Source organism: Ursus arctos, unplaced genomic scaffold (genome assembly GCF_023065955.2).
Source record: "Ursus arctos isolate Adak ecotype North America unplaced genomic scaffold, UrsArc2.0 scaffold_4, whole genome shotgun sequence".
Taxonomy (NCBI): Eukaryota; Metazoa; Chordata; class Mammalia; order Carnivora; family Ursidae; genus Ursus; species Ursus arctos.
This window is the reverse complement of record NW_026623056.1, coordinates 12,581,577-12,603,199: the sequence shown is the minus strand read 5'-3', so window position 1 is coordinate 12,603,199 and position 21,623 is coordinate 12,581,577. Positions and strand designations below refer to the sequence as shown.

The 21,623-nt window shown below is 38.9% G+C and overlaps 1 protein-coding gene across 3 annotated transcripts in view; it reads left to right on the top strand.

Moving 5' to 3' along the window:
* The first annotated feature begins 17 nt into the window (after positions 1-17).
* Positions 18-21,623, top strand: part of MRPL47 (mitochondrial ribosomal protein L47) — a 29,025-nt gene continuing 7,419 nt past the window's right edge. Inside the window, exons 1-4 of one of the 3 annotated variants that reach the window (XM_026498216.4) lie at positions 18-145; positions 3,048-3,133; positions 3,904-3,964; positions 18,467-18,563. In XM_026498216.4, the coding sequence (XP_026354001.1) occupies positions 48-145; positions 3,048-3,133; positions 3,904-3,964; positions 18,467-18,563 (342 nt within the window). In that variant the 5' untranslated portion in view covers positions 18-47. Of the gene's footprint in view, positions 146-2,981; positions 3,134-3,903; positions 3,965-18,466; positions 18,564-21,623 lie in introns of all 3 variants that reach the window. The other 2 variants (XM_026498209.4, XM_044383946.3) reach the window with 2 other exon arrangements.

The window sequence follows — 21,623 nt, the reverse complement described above, 5'->3', positions numbered from 1 at the left end:
GGAGGAAAAAAAAAAAAAAAAAGCGGTGTGCTTATTTCTGTGGAAATATGGCTGCCGCCAGTTTCGGCGTTCTTTGCAGAAAAGCCTTAACTGGCCTGAAGGTTTCCAGGTCGCTTATAAGTCCTCAGGCCCTAGCTAGCACAGGGTAAGTGATGTGAGGAGTAGGTTTGTTCTCCTCTTCGACTTTAGATCTTGTTTGGCTGCCGAGATGCTGAAAACAGCTGAGAGGCCGTGCGGATGGCTGAGACCAAACGCACTTGAGTGAGGAGGGAATGACCTTAAAAAGTCGCCCGCCTCCGACATTTCCGTTCCTTCCTCATTTTGTTTTCTCCTACTGTGGACCAGGCAGTCCGTGGGGTCTGTGGATACCCAGCATTTGTTGAATTAAACCTAGAGGTACAGAAGCATCCTGTTTGGCTGGGTGAGTTGCACTAAAGAGTTTTTGGTTATGGAACGGAGTCAGGTTTGGATGGATAAAAACGAAGAGGCCTTTGTACGTCCAGAATCTGTCACAAAGAGATTGCTTAGTAATGTTGAGTGAATAAATGAAAGTAGTCAAATGAACGGAAAGTAGCCCTGCAGGTGTGAGAAAAGAATATCCTACGTATGGTGTTCATTATTTCTGGAAAGACCGTTTGTGTTCTGGACAGACCAACTAGAGTTTATGGTGTATGGTTTCCTCACTTTTATTGGCTTTTGTGTGTAAAGAGTTGAATTTTATACATAGTTGAGTATGTCGGATTTTTAAAAATTATTATTTTATTTTATTTATTTATTTATTTATTTATTTATTTATTTATTTATTTTAAGTAGGCTCCACGCTCCTCTGGCGATGGAGCCCATCGCCCGGCTTGAAAGGAAGTAATCTATGTACCCTTGAATCCCGCACAGACAATTGTTGAGCATCTATTATGTGCTACAATATTATTACTTACACTTACCTTAGAGACAAGAATATTTTTTTCATTTTGTAGAGGCTCAAAGGTTGTAACTTGATAAAGGTGACAAACTTGGATCAATTGTCTCTTCCTCATCATCCTTTTTTCTTCAAAATAAATTTTAAATTTTTATTATTAAATGAATATCTGTTCATTTGCAGACACCTGGGAAAATAAGGCAAAGTGTTTTGAAGAAAGTAATAATAGACTATAATTTTTGCCACTCATACATGAAGATCTCCTTCCATTCTTTTTAACTTTGCATATATACACATAGATGTAATCTTAAAATAAAGCCAGAATATATTTACATATATGCAGTTTTGTGCTTTACCCTTGTTTCCCCAACATGTTATTTTTAAAAATTTCAAACCAACAGAAAAAGTTGTAAGAGTAGTACAAAGAATAACCGTATACTCTTCATCTTTATTAAGCAATCCTTAGCAATTTTGTCACGTTTTCTATATCCCTTTATATCCACTCCTTTTTTTTTTCTGAGCTGTTTGAGGCATATCAGAATTTCAGACATCGTGACACTTCAGTGTATATCTCTTAAGAACAAAAACACTGTCTTAATAACAACAGTACTACAATGATCACGCTGGAGAATGTAGTATCAATATACTACAATTACTGTTCTTTTATCTAGCATTATAGTCCAAATTCAAATGTCCTCAATTATCTTGCTAATTTCTTTTTTTTTCTTTCTTAAGGGTCCTGTCAGTGATCATTCACTGCATTAGTTGTTATGTCTCCTTCATTGTCTACAATCCAGAACATTTTTTTAAAAAATGAGCCTTTTTAGATTATTCCTCCATTTGGATTTGTCTGATTGCATCCTTGTGGTTAGATTCAGGTTAAATTTTTTTGATAGAAATACAACACTTGTGATGTACTCTTTAAAAACATGATTTTTAGGGACCCCTTGGGTGGCTTAGTTAGTTAAGTGTCTGCCTTGGGGCTCAGGTCACAATGGGATTAAGTCCCATGTTGGGCTCCTTGCTCAGCGGGAGCTTCTCCTTCAGCCTGCCATTCCCCCTGCTTGTGCTCTCCCTCTCTCTCTCTCTCTCTCTCTCTGACAAATAAATAAATCTTTTAAACAACAACAACAACATGATTTTTAAATTACTGCACAATAAATTATACCAATACACAGTAATTGGGGGGCTAGGTGGCTCAGTCTGTTGAGTATCCAACTCTTGATTTCTGCACAGGTCATGATTTTAGGGTTGTGGGATTGAGCTGCCCCCACCCCGACCCAGGCTCCACACTCAGTATGGAGTCACCTTGGATTCTTCCTCTGCCCCTCCCCCTGCACCAGTGCATATGAGTACATACACGCTTGCTTGCACACTCTCTCCCTCTCTCAAATAAATCTTTAAAAAAAACCAAATGCACAAATAATTTTTTAACCATTTCCTGGTCGCATATTTACATTATTATCAACTTTTGGATATCACATATAATGCTTTAATAGACATTTTTACTTACCAATTTCCATCTATAATATTTTTAGTTGAAATTTCTAGATGAGGAATTATTGGGTTGAAGGGGGAAGCATGGAGGCTTATGATACATGTTTGCAAAATTAACCTTCCGAATGTTTTTATCTGCTCCTAGAACCACAAGCAGTGTATGAAAGGCCTAAAAATGTTACTTTGAAATATATCAGTGGGGAGGGAGTCTTTAGAGGTTGGGACTCTTGATCTCAGGGTTATGAGTTTAAGCCCCATGTTGGAGCCTACTTAAAAAACTAAAAAATAAAATTATATATATATATATATATATATATATACATATATATATATATATATATATATATATATAACCTCCAAAATCATGTGAATATATTAACCTCTAAAATTAAAGGGTAGCAACATCTATAATGCAATATTTAAAATAATTTCTGAAGCATTTTATGTTTGTTTCTTGTGCAGAAACCCTGAGTAATTTTTTTAACATTGGAGATGAGGAAATGATTCCAGTCATTGTTGATGAAATCCAGTGTTGTAAAACTTTAATCTCTTGTTTATATATGTTCAGTTGCAGGTTTTCCCTTAGTCTTTTGCCTAAGAACATACCAAATGTCACATCTTTTCACCAGTGTAGATTACTTCATACCACGTTGTCAAGGAAAGGACTGGAAGAATTTTTTGATGACCCAAAGAACTGGGGGGAAGAAAAAGTGAAATCTGGTAAGATAGTTGGGTTGATCAATATTAAATATATTTAATATTTATTGAACCCTCTATCATTTTGGGATTATTTATGCACCTTGGAAATCATTTAAGTGTTTCTTTTTTTGATTTCCTTTGGGAATGTCAAAGAAAATGAAAAGGATAATGTAATAGTAGAGTTAATTGTTGATTGGCAGGTTGGCAAAAGGTTTAGAAGAGGAGTAGGTTGAAATTGTTAAAAGGGGCGCCTGCCTGGGTGGCTCGGTTGGTTGAGCATCCAGCTCCCGATTTTGGCTCAGGTTATCTGAGGATTGTGAGATTGGGCCCCGCATCTGGGCTCAGTGCTGTTCACCCAGGAATGGCTTGGGATTCTCTCTCCCCCTGCCTGTCCCCCCACTTGCATGCACACGCATGCTCTCTCTCTAAACAAATAAAATATTTAAAAAAGAAAAAACAAATTGTTAATTGAAGTGAGGTTTAAGGTTTGTTTTAGATTTCATTTTTTAGAGATAATTGAATATTGATTTATGATACAACAGGTTTGTTTTAGATTTCATTTTTTAGAGATAATTGAATATTAATTTATGATGAATGCTGTTGCCAGTCACATTACTAATATTTTCGTGTGTTACCTAATTTAATGCCAATTTAATCTTAATTATGCATTATACTATAATACAAAACTATTATATTTTATAGATAAGCAAATGGGTTTAGAGAGGTTAAGTAATTTGCCACAGGGCAAATAGCTAGAATATTATTTCATGTGAATTTCATAATTTTAATAGGAGCTTCATGGACCTGTCAGCAATTAAGGAATAAAAGTAATGAAGATTTACATAAACTTTGGTAAGTATATTGAGTACATTAATATGTAGGCTCAGTCAGTAGAGCATGTGACTCTTGATCTTGGGGTTGTAAATTCAAGCCCCATATTGGATATAGAGATTACTTCAAAATAGAATCTTAGGATATATACATGTGTGTAGGTGTTTGAAGCAGTTAAAGTATAACAATGAGGTATAAACGTTGTATCTATTTGATGTAAGAAACTGAGTAACATGATTTGTCTTATAATACTCTGGATGATATATAAAATCATTAAAGATTTTATATATATGACAGGTTAAATTACATTAAGGCATATGTATCAGTGTTCTCAAGTATTTGGGGATTTAGAAATCTTACTGCTACTAGTCATACTAGCATCTTTATTCTAACAATTTTAGTAAACTAATGAAATGGGAAGAGTTTGTTACATTTAGGCCTTCCTCCTTTTTATTACCTTGTGCATGGTCTGTAATCTTTATTTACTCTGGGGAAGTATGTTGGAGGGTGCATTTAATTGGGAATTTAGCTAGATATTTCTGGCAGATTTTCCTGATGAATTAGAGAGGGTTGAGAGAATTTAAGACAGGGTTACATTTTTAATGGATTATTTACTTACTTATTTGTATTTATTGTTATTAAGGAGTAATTGACATAACATTATATTAGTTTTGGGGATACAATGTAGTGATTTGATATTTGTATGCATTGTAAAATGATCACCTTAATAAGTCCAGTTCAAATATGTCACTGTACATAATTAGAAAATTTTTTTCCTTGTGATGAGAACTTTCAAGATCTGCTTTCCTAGCTGTTTGCAAATAAGCAGTACAGTATTATCAACTATAGTCACATTACATCCCTATGACTTATTTATTTTATAACTGGAAATTTGTACTTGTTCACCCCCTCACCCATTTTGCTATTAACCTTAAAAATAAAACAGTTATTTTACCAGCAAAAATGGGTTTATTCAGGAATAACAGAATTGAATTTAAGGACAAGCAAGCTATGCCAAAACCATAGGCAAGTCCAACAGAGAAATATTATTTTATGGAGAAGGAGGATAAAGTTGGATGGGTTGTTTTGAATGAAAGTCCATTGAACATTGGAGAAAAGCAAGAATTCAGGGTGATGATGGTTTCTCATTAGCTGAGCTGCAGAGGTAGTCAGTTTCTGGTAGGAGATGACAGTGTATGTCTTTCCCCATTGAAGCCTGTAATTGATTCTTTTTCTATTGAGGATTCTTCTGTTAGGGATCTGTAATTGGCATTTTTTCCTGTAATTGAGATGGAGTGGTATCGCTCCCCCTTCCGGCATTCCCTTCCATCATCTTCAGTCCACTTTAGTTAGGTGTGGACTGAAGATCAAGTCCCCCTTTTGATCAAGATCTTTCCTTGAAAGCAGTGCTGATTTAGACTCGGTTTTTCGATATTTAGTGGTATTGTCCTTCAGTGCCAGGAAGGACCTTTCCTGGTTGTCATGTCCTACCTTGAAGGGAAAGTGCCAAACAGTTGGGAACCTTGTAAGGCCACATTTGAGTAACAAGGAAGGTTAAGAGGGAGAATTCTCTGGCAGTTCCCATCTAAAGTTTGTATCTTCTCAAGGCCCAGCTGTTGGAGATCATCTCCTTATTGGGTGCATCATTTTTTTTTAATTTCAGTATAGTTAACATAGTGTTATATTAGTTTCAGGTATACAATATAGTGATTGATCAATTCTATACATTACTTAGTGCTCATCACCGTAAGTATACTCTTAATCTCCTTCACCTGTTTCACTACCCCACCCCCCCACCTCCCTTCTCAGAACCATCAGTTTGTTCTCTATAGTTAAGGCTGTTTGTCTCTTTTTTACTTTGTTTTGTTTCTTAAATTCCACATATGAGTGCAATCATATGGTATTTGTCTTTCTCGGACTTACTTCACACAGCATTATATGTTCTAGATCCATCTTTGTGGTTGCAAATGGCAAGATTTCATTCTTTTTTATGGCTGAGTAAATTCTATTGTACATATATACCACATTTTGTTTATCTATTCATCTATCGATGGGTACTTGGGTTGCTTCTATACTTTGGCTATTGTAAGTAATCCTGCAGTAAACATACGGCTGCATATATCTTTTCGAATTTGTTTTAGTATTCTTCGGGTAAATACCCAGTAGTAAAATTACTGGATCATGTGGTAATTCTATTTTTAATTTTTTGAGGAACCTCCATGCCGTTTTCCACATTGGCTATGCCAGATTGCATTCCTACCAACAGGACACAAGAGTTTCTTTTTCTCTGTATCCTTGTCCATACTTATGTCTTGTGGTTTTTATTTTAGCCATTCTGACAGGTATGAAATGATATCTCATTGTGGTTTTGATTTGCGTTTCCCTGATGATAAGTGATTTTGAGCATCTTTTCATGTGTCTGTCAGCCATTTGTGTGTATTCTTTGGGGAAATGTCTGTTCATGTCTTTTGTCCATTTTTTAATTTGGTTATTTGTGGGTTTTTTGGTGTTGAGTTCTATAAATTCTTTATGTATTTTAGATACTAAGGCTTTATCAGATATGTCATTTGCAAATATCTTCTCCCATTCACTGTGTTGTCTTTTTGTTTTTTTGGTTATTTCCTTTGCTGTGCAGAAGCTTTGTATTTGAATTGTCCCAATACTTTATTTTTTTTTAATTTATTTTATGAAAAGTAGACCACACCCAGTGTGGAGCCCAACATGGGGCCTGAACTCACGACCCTGAGATCAAGACCTGAGCCTACATGTACAGTCAGATGCTTAACCGACTGAACCACCCAGGCATCCCCACAGTAGTTTATTTTTGCTTTTGTTTCCCTTGCCTCGGGACACCTATCTAGAAAAATGTTGGAATGGTTGGTATCAGAGAAATTACTGCCTGTGCTCTCTTCTAGGATTTTTATGGTTTCAGGTCTCACATTTAGGTCTTTAATCCACTTTGAGTTTATTTTTGTGTATGGTGTAAGAAAGTGGTCCGATTTCATTGTTTTGCATGTAGCTGTCTAGTTTTCCCAACACCATTTGTTGAAGAGACTGTCTCTTTCCCATTGCATAATCTTGCCTCCTTTGTTGAAGATTAATTGACCACATACTTGTGGGTTTATTTTTTTTAAGGTTTTATGTGTTTATTTGAGAGAGAGAGAGAGAGCACGTGCGTGAGGCGGGGAGGAGCAGGAGGGGGTGGGAGAGAGAATCTTAAGGAGACCCCGCTGAGTACAGAGCGGGACCCTGAGATCAGGACCTGAGCTGAACCAAGAGTTGGAGGCTTAATTGACTGAGCCACCCAGGTGCCCTTTGTGGGTTTATTTTTGAGCTCTCTATTCTGTTCCGTTGATCTAGGTGCCTTTTTTTGTTCCAATACCATACTCTTGATTACCGTAGTTTTATAGTATAACTTGAAATCTGGATTGTGATACCTCTGGTTTTGTCCTATTTCAAGATTGCTTTGGGTGTTCTGGGTCTTTTGTGGTTCCACGCAAATTTTAGGATTGCTTATTTCCAGTTCTGTGAACAATGCTATTGGTATTTTGATAGGGATTGCATTAAATATGTAGATAGCTTCGAGTAGTATGGCCATTTGAATAATACTTGTTCTCCTAAGCCATGAGCATGGAATATCTTTTTGTATGTGCTGTCCTCAGTTTCTTTCATCGGTGTTTTATAGTTTTCAGAGTACAGATTTTTCACGTCCTGGGTTAAGTTTATTCCTAAGTACCTTATTATTCTTGGTGCAATTGTAAATGGGATTGTTTTCTTAATTTCTTTTTCTGCTGCTTCATTATTAGCGTATAGAAATGCAGCAGATTTCTGTAGATTAATTTGGTATCTTGGACCTTGCTGAATTCATGTGTTCTAGTAGTTTTTTGATAGAGTCTTTAGGGTTTTCTACATATAGTATGTCATCTGCAAATAGTGAAAGTTTTCTTTCTTACCAATTTGGATGCCTTTTATTTTTTTGTTGTTGTTGTCTCCTATGGCTAGGACTTCCTGTACTGTGTAGAATAGAAGTTGTGAGAGTGGACATCCTTGTCTTATTCCTGACGTTAGGGGAAAAGCTCTCAGTTTTCCCCTATTGAGTATGATGTTTGCTGTGGATTTTTCATAGATGGCCTTTATTATGTTGAGGTATTTTCCCTCTAAATTTACTTTGTTGAGGGTTTTTATCATGAATAGATATTGTATTTTGTCAAAAGATTTTTCTGCAGCTGTTGAAATGATCATATGGTTTTTATCTTTTCTCTTGTTGATGTGATGTATCATGTTGATTGATTTGTGAATATTGAGCCATTCTCTCATCTCAGGAATAAATCCCACTTGATTATGGTGAATTGTTTTTTTAATGCATTGTTGGATTTTTCTTGCTGATATTTTGTTGAGGATTTTTGCATCTGTATTCATCAGAGATACTGGCTTGGAGTCCTCTTTTTTTGCTATGAGGGTAATGCTGGCATCAAAGAATGAATTTGGAAGCTTTCCTTCCTCTTCTATTGTTTGGAATAGTTTGAGAATAAGTATTAACTGTTCTTTAAAAGGTAGAATTCCTGGGGTTCCTGGGTGGCCCCGTCGGTTAAGCATCTGACTCTTAATTCCAGCTCAGGTCATGATCTCAGGGTCCTGAGATCAAACCCCACATTGGGCTCCTCACTCAGCGAGGAGTCTACTTGGAGATTCTCTCTCTCTCCCTCTGCTCCTCCCACTTGCGTGCCTTCCACCTGCGTGTATGCATGTGGTGTCTCTCTCTCTCTCTCAAATAAATAAGTATTTTAAATAAATGAATGAATAAATAAATAAATAAATAAATGGTAGAATTCCCCTGTGAAGCGAGCTGGTCCTAGATTTTTGTTGGTTGGAAATTTTTGATTACTGCTTCAATTTCATTGCTGGTAATTGATCTGTTCAAATTTTCTATTTCTTCCTGATTCTGTTTTGGGAGGTTATGTGTTTCTAGGAATTTATTTATTTCTTGTAGATTGTCCAATTTGTTGACATATAATTTTTCGTAATAGTCTCCTGTAATCCTTGTTATTTCTCTTCTTTCATTTATGATTTTGTTTGGGTTCTCTCTCTTTTTTTATGAGTCTGGCTAAAGGTTTATTTATTTTGTTGATCTTTTCAAAGAATCAGCTTCTGATTTCATTGATGTGCTCTGTTGTTTTATTTTCTATTTCATTTATCTCTGCTCTAATCTTTATTATTTCCTTCCTCCTGCTGGTTTGGGGTTTTGTTTGTTGTTCTTTTTCTAGCTCCTTTAGGTGTAAGGTTAGTTGTTTGAGATTTTTCTTGCTTTTTGATATAGACCTATATTGCTGTAAATTTCCCTCTTAGAACTGCTTTTGCTGCATCCCATAAATTTTGAACCTGCTGTTTTCATTTTCATTTGTCTTCATGTGTTGTTGTTTTTTTTTCCCTCTTTGATTTGGTTGACCCATTCATTTTTCAGTAGCATGTTATTTTAACCTCCGTATATTTATGTTTTTTCCAGATTTTTCTTGTAGTTGACTTCTGGTTTCATAGCATTTGTGGTCAGAAAAGATGCATAGTACAACTTCGATTTTTTAAAATTTGTTAAGACTTCTTTTGTGGCCTAACATGTGACCTGCTCTGGAGAATGTTTATGTGCTCTTGAAAAAGAATGTGTATTCTACTGTTTTAGGATGGAATGTTCTGAATATATCTGTTAGATCCATTTGGTCCAATGTGTCATTCAGAGCTACTCTTCCATTGCTGATTTTCTGTTTAGATGATCTCTCCATTGATGTAAATGGGGTATTAAAGTCCTCTGGTATTGTTGTATTACTATCAGTTACTTCCTTTATGTTATTAGCTGCTTTATGTGTTTAGGTGCTCCCATGTTAGGTGCATAAGTATACACAATTGTTAGGTCTTGTTGAATTGTTCCCTTTACATTATATAGTGTCCTTCCTTGTCTCTTGTTATAGTCTTAATGTCTTAAAGTCTCTTTTGTACAATATAAATATTGCTACCCGTTTTCCTTTTGCTTCCATTTGCATGATAAATGCTTTTCCATCCCTCCACTTTCAATCTGCATATGCCTTTAGGTCTGAAATGAGTCTCCTGTAGGCAGCATATAGATAGGTCTTGCTTTTTTATCCATTTATCACCCTTTGTCTTTTGATTAGAGCATTTCGTCCATTTACATTCGAAGTAGTTATTGATAGCTATCCACTTTATTACTGTTTTATGATTGTTTTTATCCTCTGTTCCTTTCTTCTCTTGCTCTCTTATAGTTTGCTGGCTTTCTTTAGGGATATATTTGGGTTCCTTTCTTATTTTTTATGTATTGATTCCTGGTTTTTGATTTGTGATTACTTTTAGGTTTATATATAACACCTTGTGCATGTAGCAGTCTGTATTAGGTTGATGGTCACTTAAGTTTGGAACCCATCCTAAAACCACTAAACTTTTACTCCTCTACTCCTCATGTTTTATGTATATAGTGTCATACTTTGCATCCTTCTATTTTGTGAATTCCTAGACTGATTTTTATAGATACACTTAATTTTACTGCTTTTGGGCTTCCTACTTTCCTTATTCCTGCCTATGGTCTTTCTAACATCTGTTAACATCTGTTATAAGGCTGTTTTAGTGATGAATTCCTTTAACTTTTGTTTGTCTGGGAAACTCTTTCTCTCTTCTTGTATTCTGAATGATAGCTTTGCTGAATGATAGACTATTATTGATTGCAGATTTTTTCTTTCAGCATTTAAAATACATCATGCCACTCTCTCTGGCCTGCAAATTTTCTGCTGAAATCAGCTGATAGCCTTATGGGGTTTCCCTTGTAGGTAACTGTTTTCTTTTGCTGCTTTTAAAATTCTCTCTTGATCACTACTTTTTGCCATTTTAATTACTATGTGTCTTGGTGTGGACCTCCTTAGGTTGCTTTTGTTGGGGGCTCTCCTGGATCTGAATTTCTGTTTCCTTCCCCATATTCAAGAAGTTTTCAGCTATTATTTCTTCAAATAAATTTCCTGCCCCCTTTTTTCTTTCTTCCCCTTCTGGGATCCCTATAATATGAATGTTATTATGCTTGATGGTGTTGCTGAGTTCCCTAAGTCTATTTTCATTTTTTCCCCCCTCACATTCAGCATGATTGCTTTCCATTATTCTGTCCTCCAGGTCACTGATCTGTTTTTCTGTTTCCTATAGTCTGCTATTTATTCTCTCTAGTGTATTTTTAATTTCAGTTATTGAGTTGTTCATCTTTGATTGATACTTTTTTATACTTTCTGTTTGTTGAGGGTCTTGCTGAGGTCCTCCATTCTTTTCTCAAGTCCAGTGAGTGTCTTTATGACCATTATTTTAAATTCTCTATCAGGAAAATTACTTACATCTGTTTCGTTTAGGTCTCTTGCTGTGATTTTGTCCTTTTCTTTCATTTGGGGCATATTCCTCAGTCTCCTCATTTTTGTCTAACTCTGCATCTGTTTCTGTGTATTAGGAAAGTCAGCTATGTGTCTTGCTCATGAAAGAAGAGGTCCTGTATGCCCTGCAGTGCAGTGTCCCCTGTTCACCAGCACCTGGCATTTTAGGGCTATCTCCTATGTGTGTTGCATGCGCCTTGTGTCTGAGGTGTGTTTGGATTGTCAGTCTAGTCATCTACAATGATTTGCTTTGTGTGTTGTGGGCAGGATTTGGTGCCGGTGTTGTTAGTGTGCCAGTCTGGGGCCACCGTGGCTTGAGTTGGGTCAGATCAGGCATTTGCTAGAGCTGCGGTTGCTCCGAACTGCAGGGTGTTCTCCCCGTGTTGTCCCCTAAGAAGCTTTCATTGTTGAGCAAGGCCTGCAGTCACGCCAGGTGTCTGCTCCCCGTCCACTGCTGGGAGCACGGTGGAACTAATGTGTGCGGTTATCTTCCTCTCTCCTCAAGATGGGAGTCAATTTGGGGTGGTATTGACCCCTGTCAGGGCTGCTTGCACACTGCCAGGCTTGTGGTGCCATTTTGGATGGACTCCTACTGAGAGAGAGTTGGAGGGAGCAGGTCCACGGAAAAACAAAGGGGCAGGTGCACAGTGTTAGCAGAGTTTGTGCAGGTCTGCTGTGGGAGGAGGCCGGGTTGGAGGGAGTAGATCTGTGGAAGTGGATAGGGGCCAGGCACACTGGTACCAAGCTAGGTGGAGAGTGTTTGCACTGCACTGCTTCCTGTAGGTGTCTGTGTATCTAGGGAAGGGAAATGGCACCTACAAATTCCTTTGTTCTTAGCGAAGTCTCCCTAACATCCTTGCCCCTCCAGCGTAGTTCCCGAGACTAACAAACAAATCTCCCTCCTGTACACCCCAGGATTCTTTCAAACCTGTGCTCTGTTTTGTATCTCAGTTGGACTGTTTGTTGTACTGTTTCTTTAAGCATGGGGACTCCATTTCCTCTCACCCTCAACTCTCTTGGGCGCAATCCTGCTGCTTTTTAAAGTTACAAGTGTTAAACCCCAGTGATTGTAAGAATTCCAGAAATTAAGCCCCTCTGCTTTTCCAAGGCAAATGTTACAGGGATTCATCTTCCCAGTGCAGGTCCTCCATGCCTGGGGGCCTGGCACAGGATCTGCTCCTCTCTCCTCTCTGCATCCACCAGGTCCCTCCTACGGACAGTCCCCTAGGCTTGTTTGGCTCTCCACTATGTCTCCACCCTCCTACTATCTTTGATGTGGCCTCCTGTCTACATTTAGCTGTGGAAAGTCTGTGCTGCCAGTCTTGGGTCGTTTTCTGGGTTATTTACACTGATGGGGTGTTATCTAAGTGTGTCTGTGGGAAGAGGTAAGCCTAGGACCCTACTACTCTGCCATCTTCCACGTGTCTGGGTATGGTTTTTACAAAAGTTTAACAGTCAGCAAAGTACAAAAATTTAAAATAACTGTACAAAATACAAGAAGTAGCAATTCAGAATCATTTCATGATTCTAATCTAGGACACTAGATCTAAAAGTACTCAACCGAAAATATTTTTGGTACTTAATCCAACTTAGAGGAGAAAAGTTCTCCCTACAGAGGCAAACACAGAGTCATGTATGCCTCCTGCAAGTCCCTACTTAAAGTAGCCATGAAAGCAAAATAGTGGATACTTCGAGAACACACTGGAAGAATCAGCCAAGTGCCTTTTGGAAGATACAGTGCAGGTGTAAACATGAATTGATAATTAGTGAACTTTTGCAAAAAATAGCAGAATTTCAAAGATGTATTAAAACAGTGTTATCTCGAAAGAACTGTTTGAAAACAGACATTATCCAATGCTACAACCTTTAAGGTTGCATATTCAGAGACCATGATTCTGGATAAGAATCCAGAATCAGATAATAGTTCAGATGAAAGACTTTTGTGAATTCTGTACCTTCTACCCTTCAGAAAAAGCCAGTGAAAAAGTAGTTCGTCAGGAGATCATGATGAAAGGCCATAATGAAAAAAGGTTTCCCTTTTCACAGGCATTTGGGAAATGTGCACAAGGGTATTTTCTTTTCATGAAAGAGATAGTAGAAGCAAACAGGAAAAGGTATGCAGACCTGGTCTGGACATGTTGAGAAAGCTGTCTCGTCACATGTCTGCTTCAATTCCAGGAACTTTATACTTTTCAGGTCACTAGATGCTGTGCAGGTCCAGTTAGGGTTTAGTGCTTTTTCTAGATGTGTCGTGTGGATCCAGGATTCTATCCCTTGGAGTTTAGTGGCACAAGGTTGAAGAGAGTCTTTCTGGAGATGTCTTTTTCAGTAGATGAAATCTTCAGGTTGCAAAGTGTGATGCTAAGGTTGCCATCTCCAGGGAGCGCACTGTGAAAAGATTGCTCTACCAAAGCATGATTATTTTTTTTTAAGATTTTATTTAATTTATTTGACAGAGAGACAGTGAGAGAGGGAACACAAGCAGGCGGAGCCGGGAGAGGGAGAGGCAGGCTTCCCGCTGAGCAGGGAGCCCGACACAGGGCTCCCGTCCTAGGACCCTGGGATCATGACCTGAGCCAAAAGCAGATAATTAACCGACTGAGCCACCCGGTGCCGCTCCATTATTATTTCTTAAGTAGCCTTAATTAAAGGGGTGGTGGCAGGAATGGCTCTGAGACAAGGGGGAATCCTCATGCCACAGAGTCTAGTTGTTAGCTGTAATAACTTATGGGGTTGATGATGGTCCCCATATTTTGGGGTGAGTACTCCCAAGGGCATTCCCTTCTCTCTTACAAAGAGGAAAAAGGAAAGTTGATGATTAGGATGTCCAAGGGCAGGGGGCATTACTAGGCTTTTTTTAAAGTTCCAAAGGTTACATCTTCCTGATCTTTCCAAATAATAAGGTCAAGTTTGTCATTTTTTAATAAAGCATATAGAGTTTGAGTCCTAAGAGAGAATTTTGGGATCCCGTTTCCAACGGTAGCCAGCAAGTCCAAGAAAATCTCATCATTGGTGCTTAGTTTTAGATTTGGGGAAGTTCAGGATGTCTTGAAGTCTACCTGGATCCAGATGTCCTTGTTCCAAGCTCAGGTGCCCTAAGTATCAAACCTAAGTTTGTGTAAACTGCAGTTTTTCTTTGGAGAGTTTATGTGCCTTTAAGGCCAAAGTTGCAACAGTTAGATGCTGTCAGGAATTCCTGTGAAGAGTTTTGAGAAAGGGAGCAGAGAAGCAAATCATCTACATATTATAACAAAGTAGAGCCTACAGAAAACTGTACCATATAAATCAGTTTTTAACATTTGTTAAAGTAAGAAGGACTCTCTGTAGACCTGAGGCATTACTGGCCAGGTGTATTTCCCATTCTTCGAAGTGAAAGCAAAAAGATGAGCTCTCCTTATCAGCTGGAATACTAAAATATGTACTGCAGAGATTAGTTACGGTGAAAAATCTGCTTTCAGTGGGAATGGATGTCAGTAGCAATGGGGGGGTGGGAGCCATTCGGAACAAGGTTCAAGGGATAACAATGTTATTTATTGCTTAGAGGCTCTGGGCTACCCGCTATCCTTGGCCATTGGGTTTTCTTACAGGTGAAATAAGGGTATTACAAGGACTAGTATAGGGATTAAAGCAGCCCAGAGCCTTGTAATCTTTTATTAAGACTTCTTTATGGCTATTCATTAATACTGGGGACAGGTTTTGAGGGATCTGTTTGAACCTTGATGGGAAATGCACTGTGGATTCTGCCAATATCAGTTGAAGATCTTGCTCATAAAGAGGATGATAGCTGATCCAATAGGGACAAATGATCAGTGTCCCCAGACTCAGCTACAGTGCTCGCCGAGATGTAGCAAACAATAGATGTCAAAGGGCCATTTAATTTACCTAATTGGCTATTTTGATACTACCATCAAATTCTAGAATTGTTTCCTTGTTTTGGAAGAAAGGAATTCTGGTATGGTATTTTTCTAAGAGATCTGCCCCATAGGGGCAGGGGAACTAAGGAGAAGGAGTTGTGTCTCTCAAAGTGCCTGCAAATTGGAATCAGTTCAGAGACAAAAACCTGTGTAGTTTATTAGAGATCCCTATTACTTGAACTGTCTCAGTACTCTGAGGCAGAGGCTGCTTTATAGCTGTGGGGTTGAGCACCAAGAGTATAGCTCTTACATCAGTAGAGACAGATTCATTCCCAATCTGGAGAGTGGTTTCTCTGAGCTGATGAAGAGGGAAGATTGGCAAGAGCTCCTGTTGCTCCTCAGAGCACTGTCACTGGGAATTAGGAAGACATTGGAAAGGCTGGCTGGACGGCTGAAGGCTCTTGGGGCATTTCAGTTGGTAACAATCTTTTTTTTTTTTTTTAATATCCTGGCTCTTTGAAATAATAGAAAGTAGGAGGGTTTTTGTTTTGTTTAGGGCCCTTATTTGCAAGAGTTGAAAAGTAAGAATTTTAGTGGTCTTTTAGGTGACTCTCCTAAGGATGCAAATAAGCTCGTTTGCCAAATTAACTAAATCTGGAGTGAACATAGTTTTCCCTTTCCACCCTGGTCCTTGTAACTAAAACAGAAGTATCTTGGTTCAGTCCATTAGTAAATAATACGGTTAATGTTACCCAGGTGGATTCAACATATAAAAGGAAAACCAAATTGTCTTTAAATTTTTCTTAAAGATAATTTGGAGTCTATTAGAATAGTAATGACAGATTTACCAGGCTTTTACGTATAAGCCTGCATTTCATTCTAGTCAACAGACTTAGGAAAAAGTACTGTAATTGCTTGGTGGAGATTTCCAGTGAGTGTTCTAGCATCTTGCCAAAAGTTAGGGATCTTTTTCTCTGGATCCTTTTAGGATGTTTCTATCGAGCTAGTTTCATCTAGTGTTTGGTCTAGCCCTCACCAACACGGATATGGACTAATTATCAATCTGAGAGACCGGGTTGGTGAGTTTGAATGACTATGCTAAATTCTTCAGAAACCTCTGGTTATCCTCAGTCACTTTAGGGAACTCTTTAACTATGGCTTGCAATTCAGCCTTAGTGCAGTGAACATAGATATGTGGGGTTTATTTAGATCCTCAGAAGACTTAACTTTAAAGGGGCAGGTCTTAACAGGTTCAGGAAAGGAAAGGAGAGAGTAAGAAAGGTTTAGAGGAAAAGGGAAGTTTGATGAGAGAATTCACATGGGGAAACTGGGGGTATTGGGGGGAGGCTGTGCAGAAGGGAAGGAGGAGGATGGCTCCAGATGTGGGCCCTGAACACAGGTGGCTGCTGCGGATCCTGAGACAAAGAAGATAGGAGGGGAAAAGACCTTATAAGCCTTTTTGTCTTTTTAATTGTTTGTCTGTTAGCCTAGAAATTGTATCTTGCAGAGAGGCAATTTTAGATTCCTAATAATGTTTGGAAGTTTTGCAATACCAATCAGTCCTATTCCATCTTGGCAATTTTAGAGCCATGGCTGTCCAGTTCAGTTTTGAAAAAGGTAAGGTTGGGGAGATTGAAAGATCTCCCAAATGGCCACTAAAACTCCAATTTATAGTTGGCAGTCAAATGTCTGGGGGCCTGAAACTTGCTGTTGGCATGTAAAGTGGGAGAGAGCCTTAGAGGGGCTGAAGCCTTAAATCTGCAAAACCTGGCACTACAGGCAGTGTTGGAGAGCTGGAGAAGCGGTGTTGGAAAAGTCAACACGCATTTGGTGTCAGGATGGAAAAAACCTCTCATTTGGAATCAGAAGTGTTATGTATAGAACAGCTCAGATTATAATAGAAAAATTAGTTGTATGAAAGCACTGTTACTGTTGGTTATTGGTAAAGGGCTAGTCAGGGCTGTACAGTATTCATCTTGGTAAAACCAGACAATTTATCTTCTGCCAGCTCCTTCCCCAAAATCATCTTCTTCCATAGCTTAAGATACCCCAGTGCCTTTGTGTCATTTTCAGTGCCCTCCACATTTATTTCCTTTCCTTTCTTCCAGCTCTAAATCTCAAACAGATTTAGTCACAAAACCTACCCCCACTTCAGCTTTGCCACATCGGTACATTTGGTTATGTTTGCTTTGCTTTCCTTTCCAGCCTAACAGATCCCATCTCTCTGAAGCTTTTCTCGGTCATCCCAGCTAGAGGAGATGTGTCCCCTCTCTCCCACTAATTCTTCTGGTACTTGTCTATACCACGTAATACACCACATCACATTACAATTTCTGAGGCAGCCTAGTGGAGTAAAAATAAAAAGAATTATGCACACAAGGAGTCTAGAATTTGAATCTTGAATTAGCTATGTGCCCCACAATAGCTTACTTCTATCAGCCGTACTTTTTTCTTTTAGAAAGTAGAAATAGGCCCAACCTCAAAGGGTTGTGAGAATTAATGAGGTAATACATATAAAATGCTTAGCACATTGCCTGGCATATAATAGGCACCAAATAAATGTTATCTTCCATCTTCTCTCTCTACTTGGAATGTAGGGACTTTTTTTTTTAATGTTTTTTCGTAAACTCTCTTGGCACTTAATACAGTATGTGTCACATGGAAAATTTATTAAATGAATAAGAATCAATACAGCTTTGTTTAAAGGATAATTCTTTATAATGATATTCTGTAAATCAAGATTTCTGAAGGACTTTTGAGTACAGATCATCAGTTTGATGTCAAAAATTAAACCTCGGCGGGGGGCGCCTGGGTGGTGCAGTCGTTAAGTGTCTGCCTTCGGCTCAGGGCGTGACCCCGGCATTCTGGGATCGAGCCCCACATCAGGCTCCTCCGCTGGAAGCCTGCTTCTTCCTCTCCCGCTACCCGTGCTTGTGTTCCCTCTCTTGCTGGCTGTCTCTCTCTGTCAAATAAATAAATTAAATTAAATAAAAATTAAAACCTTAGGGGCACCCAGGTGGCTCAGTTAGTTAAACGTCCAACTCTTGGTTTCACATCAGGTCATGATCTCATGCTCCTGGGTCAAGGCCCGAGAGGGACTCTGCATGCAGCAGGGAATCTGCTTGAGATTTGCCCCCTCTGCCCCTCCCCCAACTGCTCTCTCTTGCTCTCTCTGTGTTTCTCTATAATCAATCTTTCAAAAAAAATTACAACCGTAATGTAACCATAGAATAGCATCACAAGCTTTGTGTTCTTTGCTATAGGTATGTGCTACTGAAAGAAAGAAACATGCTCCTAACTCTAGAGCAGGAGGCCAAGCGGCAGAAATTGCCAATGCCAAGTCCGGAGCGGTTAGAAAAGGTAACATTTTTGGGGCGCCTGGGTGGCACAGCGGTTAAGCGTATGCCTTTGGCTCAGGGCGTGATCCTGGCGTTATGGGATCAAGCCCCACATCACGCTCCTCCACTATGAGCCTGCTTCTTCCTCTCCCACTCCCCCTGCTTGTGTTCCCTCTCCCGCTGGCTGTCTCTCTCTCTGTCAAATAAATAAATAAAATCTTTAAAAAAAAAAAAAGGTAACATTTTTGGGAGGCTGCAGACTGTTGTATGGGATAAAAGCCAACAGATGTAAGTGTATGGTTCCTGTATTTCTTGGCAAGTAGATTTCTTTTTTAACATTTGTTCGGTTTTTAGTAAATGGACAGAGTTGTGCAACCTTCACTATTTTAGAACACCTCCATCACCCCAAAATGAAGTGTCATGCCCATTTGTCGTCACTCCCCATTCCCAGCTGCAAACCTCAATAGATATGCGGACATGCGTTTTTATTTCTCTTAGGTAGATACTTAAGAGTGAAATTGCTGGGTCCTATGGTAAATTTATGTTTAATGTTTTAGGAAACAGCCCAATTCTTCTCTAAAGTAGATGCACCGGTATTTTACATTTCTAGTACCAGTTTAACTACTTCCTTACAAACCAGGTCAAAGTTTTTAATACTTTTTTTTATTGTGGTAAAAAACACATACCATAAAACTTACCTTTTTAGTCATTTTTAAATGTATAGTCCAGTAGTGTTAAGAATATTCACATTGTTGGGGCGCCTGGGTGGCTCAGTCATTAAGCGTCTGCCTTCGGCTCAGGGCGTGATCCCGGCATTCTGGGATCGAGCCCCACATCAGGCTCCTCTGCTGGGAGCCTGCTTCTTCCTCTCCCACTCCCCCTGCTGTGTTCCCTCTCTCGCTGGCTGTCTCTCTCTCTCTGTCAAGTAAATGAGTAAAATCTTTAAAAAAAAAAAAAAGAATATTCACATTGTTGTGAACAGGTCAACTATTGTTCAAATTAGGTTTTCTTCATCATTAAAAAAAAAAAAAATCCGAGGGTGCCTTGGTGGCTCAGTCAGTTGAGTGACCGACTCTTGATCTCAGCTCAGGTCTTGATCTCAGAGTTGTGAGTTCAAGCCCCAAATTGGGCTTCATGCTGGGCATGGAGCCTACTTTAAAAAAAATGCCTTAGGGGGCGCCTGGGTGGCTCAGTCGTTAAGCATCTGCCTTGGGCTCAGGGCGTGATCCCAGAATCCTGGGATCGAGCCCCACATCAGGCTCCTCTGCTGGGAGCCTGCTTCTTCCTCTCCCACTCCCCCTGCCTGTGTTCCCTCTCTTGCTGGCTGGCTCGCTCTCTCTGTCAAATAAATAAATAAAACCTTTAAAAAAAAAAATGCCTTGGGTTCATTATTTCCACTCCTAGAGGTAGTCAGTCATACGTATTTCCTGTTTATCCATCAGAATTTTTCTCTGCATGTAGAAGCGTGCCTAATTATTTTTATTTACAATAAATAAATACTCTAATTTGGTTATACTGTATAAGCTCTTCTGACATTGGCATTTTCCACTTACCTAGTATGTCCTGGATGTCTTTCCCTATCAGCATATGTAGATCTGCCTTTTCTTTTTCGTGGCTGTACACATTTAAGCTAGTTCTTCCATGTCGAAGTTTTTTGTTTTATTTAGTTAGATTTCTCAGGGTTTTTTGCCTGGATTGCCTGCGAGTCAGCTGTTTGTTGACGTGTCTGTGCCAGAATAAGTAAGTAGCCAGTGAGAACAGAGCTCAGCAGTTTGCCCGGCCTGGGCCTCCACTGTGCTTCGCGTTCCTTTCCCCGCCCTACTCAATGGCCGGCACTGCCACGCCGCCTCTAAGAGGGAGGACCTGATATCCCCGCAGAGTCTAACGAGGTAGGGAGTAACAGCAGTTATTTACCCTAGTTAGAATTCTATAGCGTATTTGGTTTTTTAAACTTTATTTTGAAATGAGACTGACAGAAAAGTTAAGAGCATGGTACAGAGGTACCTTTCACCCAGTTTCCCCCAGTGAGTATTTTACCACATTTGCTTTCTCCTTCTCTGCCTCCTTCTCTAAATAACACATTTTTTTCTTCAGAAGTTTAAGAGTAAGTTATATACATAAATAATTAAGTATATGTTGCTCGAACAACAAGGATATTCCCTTATATAACTATTGTACACTTTCCAAAATCAGGAAATTAACACTGAGGCAGTACTGTTACCTAGTCCGCAGATCCCTTTCATCAGTTAACAACATCCTTCACAGAAAGAAAATCCTGGATCATTTGTTTTCAGTTGTTCTCTTTAGTCTCCTTTGATCTGGATACTCAGTCTTTCTTTGTGTGTCGGGACATTGAGGTTCTTTTGAAGAACATAGGCCAGTTTGGGTTTGTACAATGTTTCTCCTTATAGTCATGATGATTGGCCGAAACGTCATGGAGGTGATACTGTTTTCTTCACAGTGCATGATATTAGGCACAGGATGGGGATTTTTTCTGTTACTGGTATTGACGTTAATGATTTTTTTAGTGTGGTATCTGCCAGGTCTCTCCACTGTGCATATAGTTAGTAATTTTTCTTTGTATTGAGATCATATAAATGTCCTGTAATTCCTCAAACTTGCACTGACTAGTTTCAATGCATCTGTTGATCAGTTATTGCTATGATGTTTGCTAAGTGGTTTTCTCATCCCACAATTCATTCTTCGTTTATTGGTTAGCTTTTTTCTGTAAGGACTGGTTTTCTCTTCTGTTTCTTCCTTCTTTCCTATCACTGTGGACTCCTGGATTCCAGTTTTATTCAGTAAGTTATAATTCTTTCATCCCATCATTCCAGACTTAATGGCCAGTGTGGGTTCCTTCAGGCTGGCCCTGTGTTCTCATCATTCTTTCATGAGGCACGGCAAGTTGTTTGGGTTCGCTTTGTACATTTCCTGCCCAGCCCTTTCACAGAGGAATACCCTCATTCCTTTTAGTGGAGGGTGATGTATTTAGAAACTAAGATCTGGGTGGTAGGTGTCCTCATTGCTACACAACATTTGTAAAGTATTGAGATTTTATTTTCGGGTATATTTGCTAATTCTG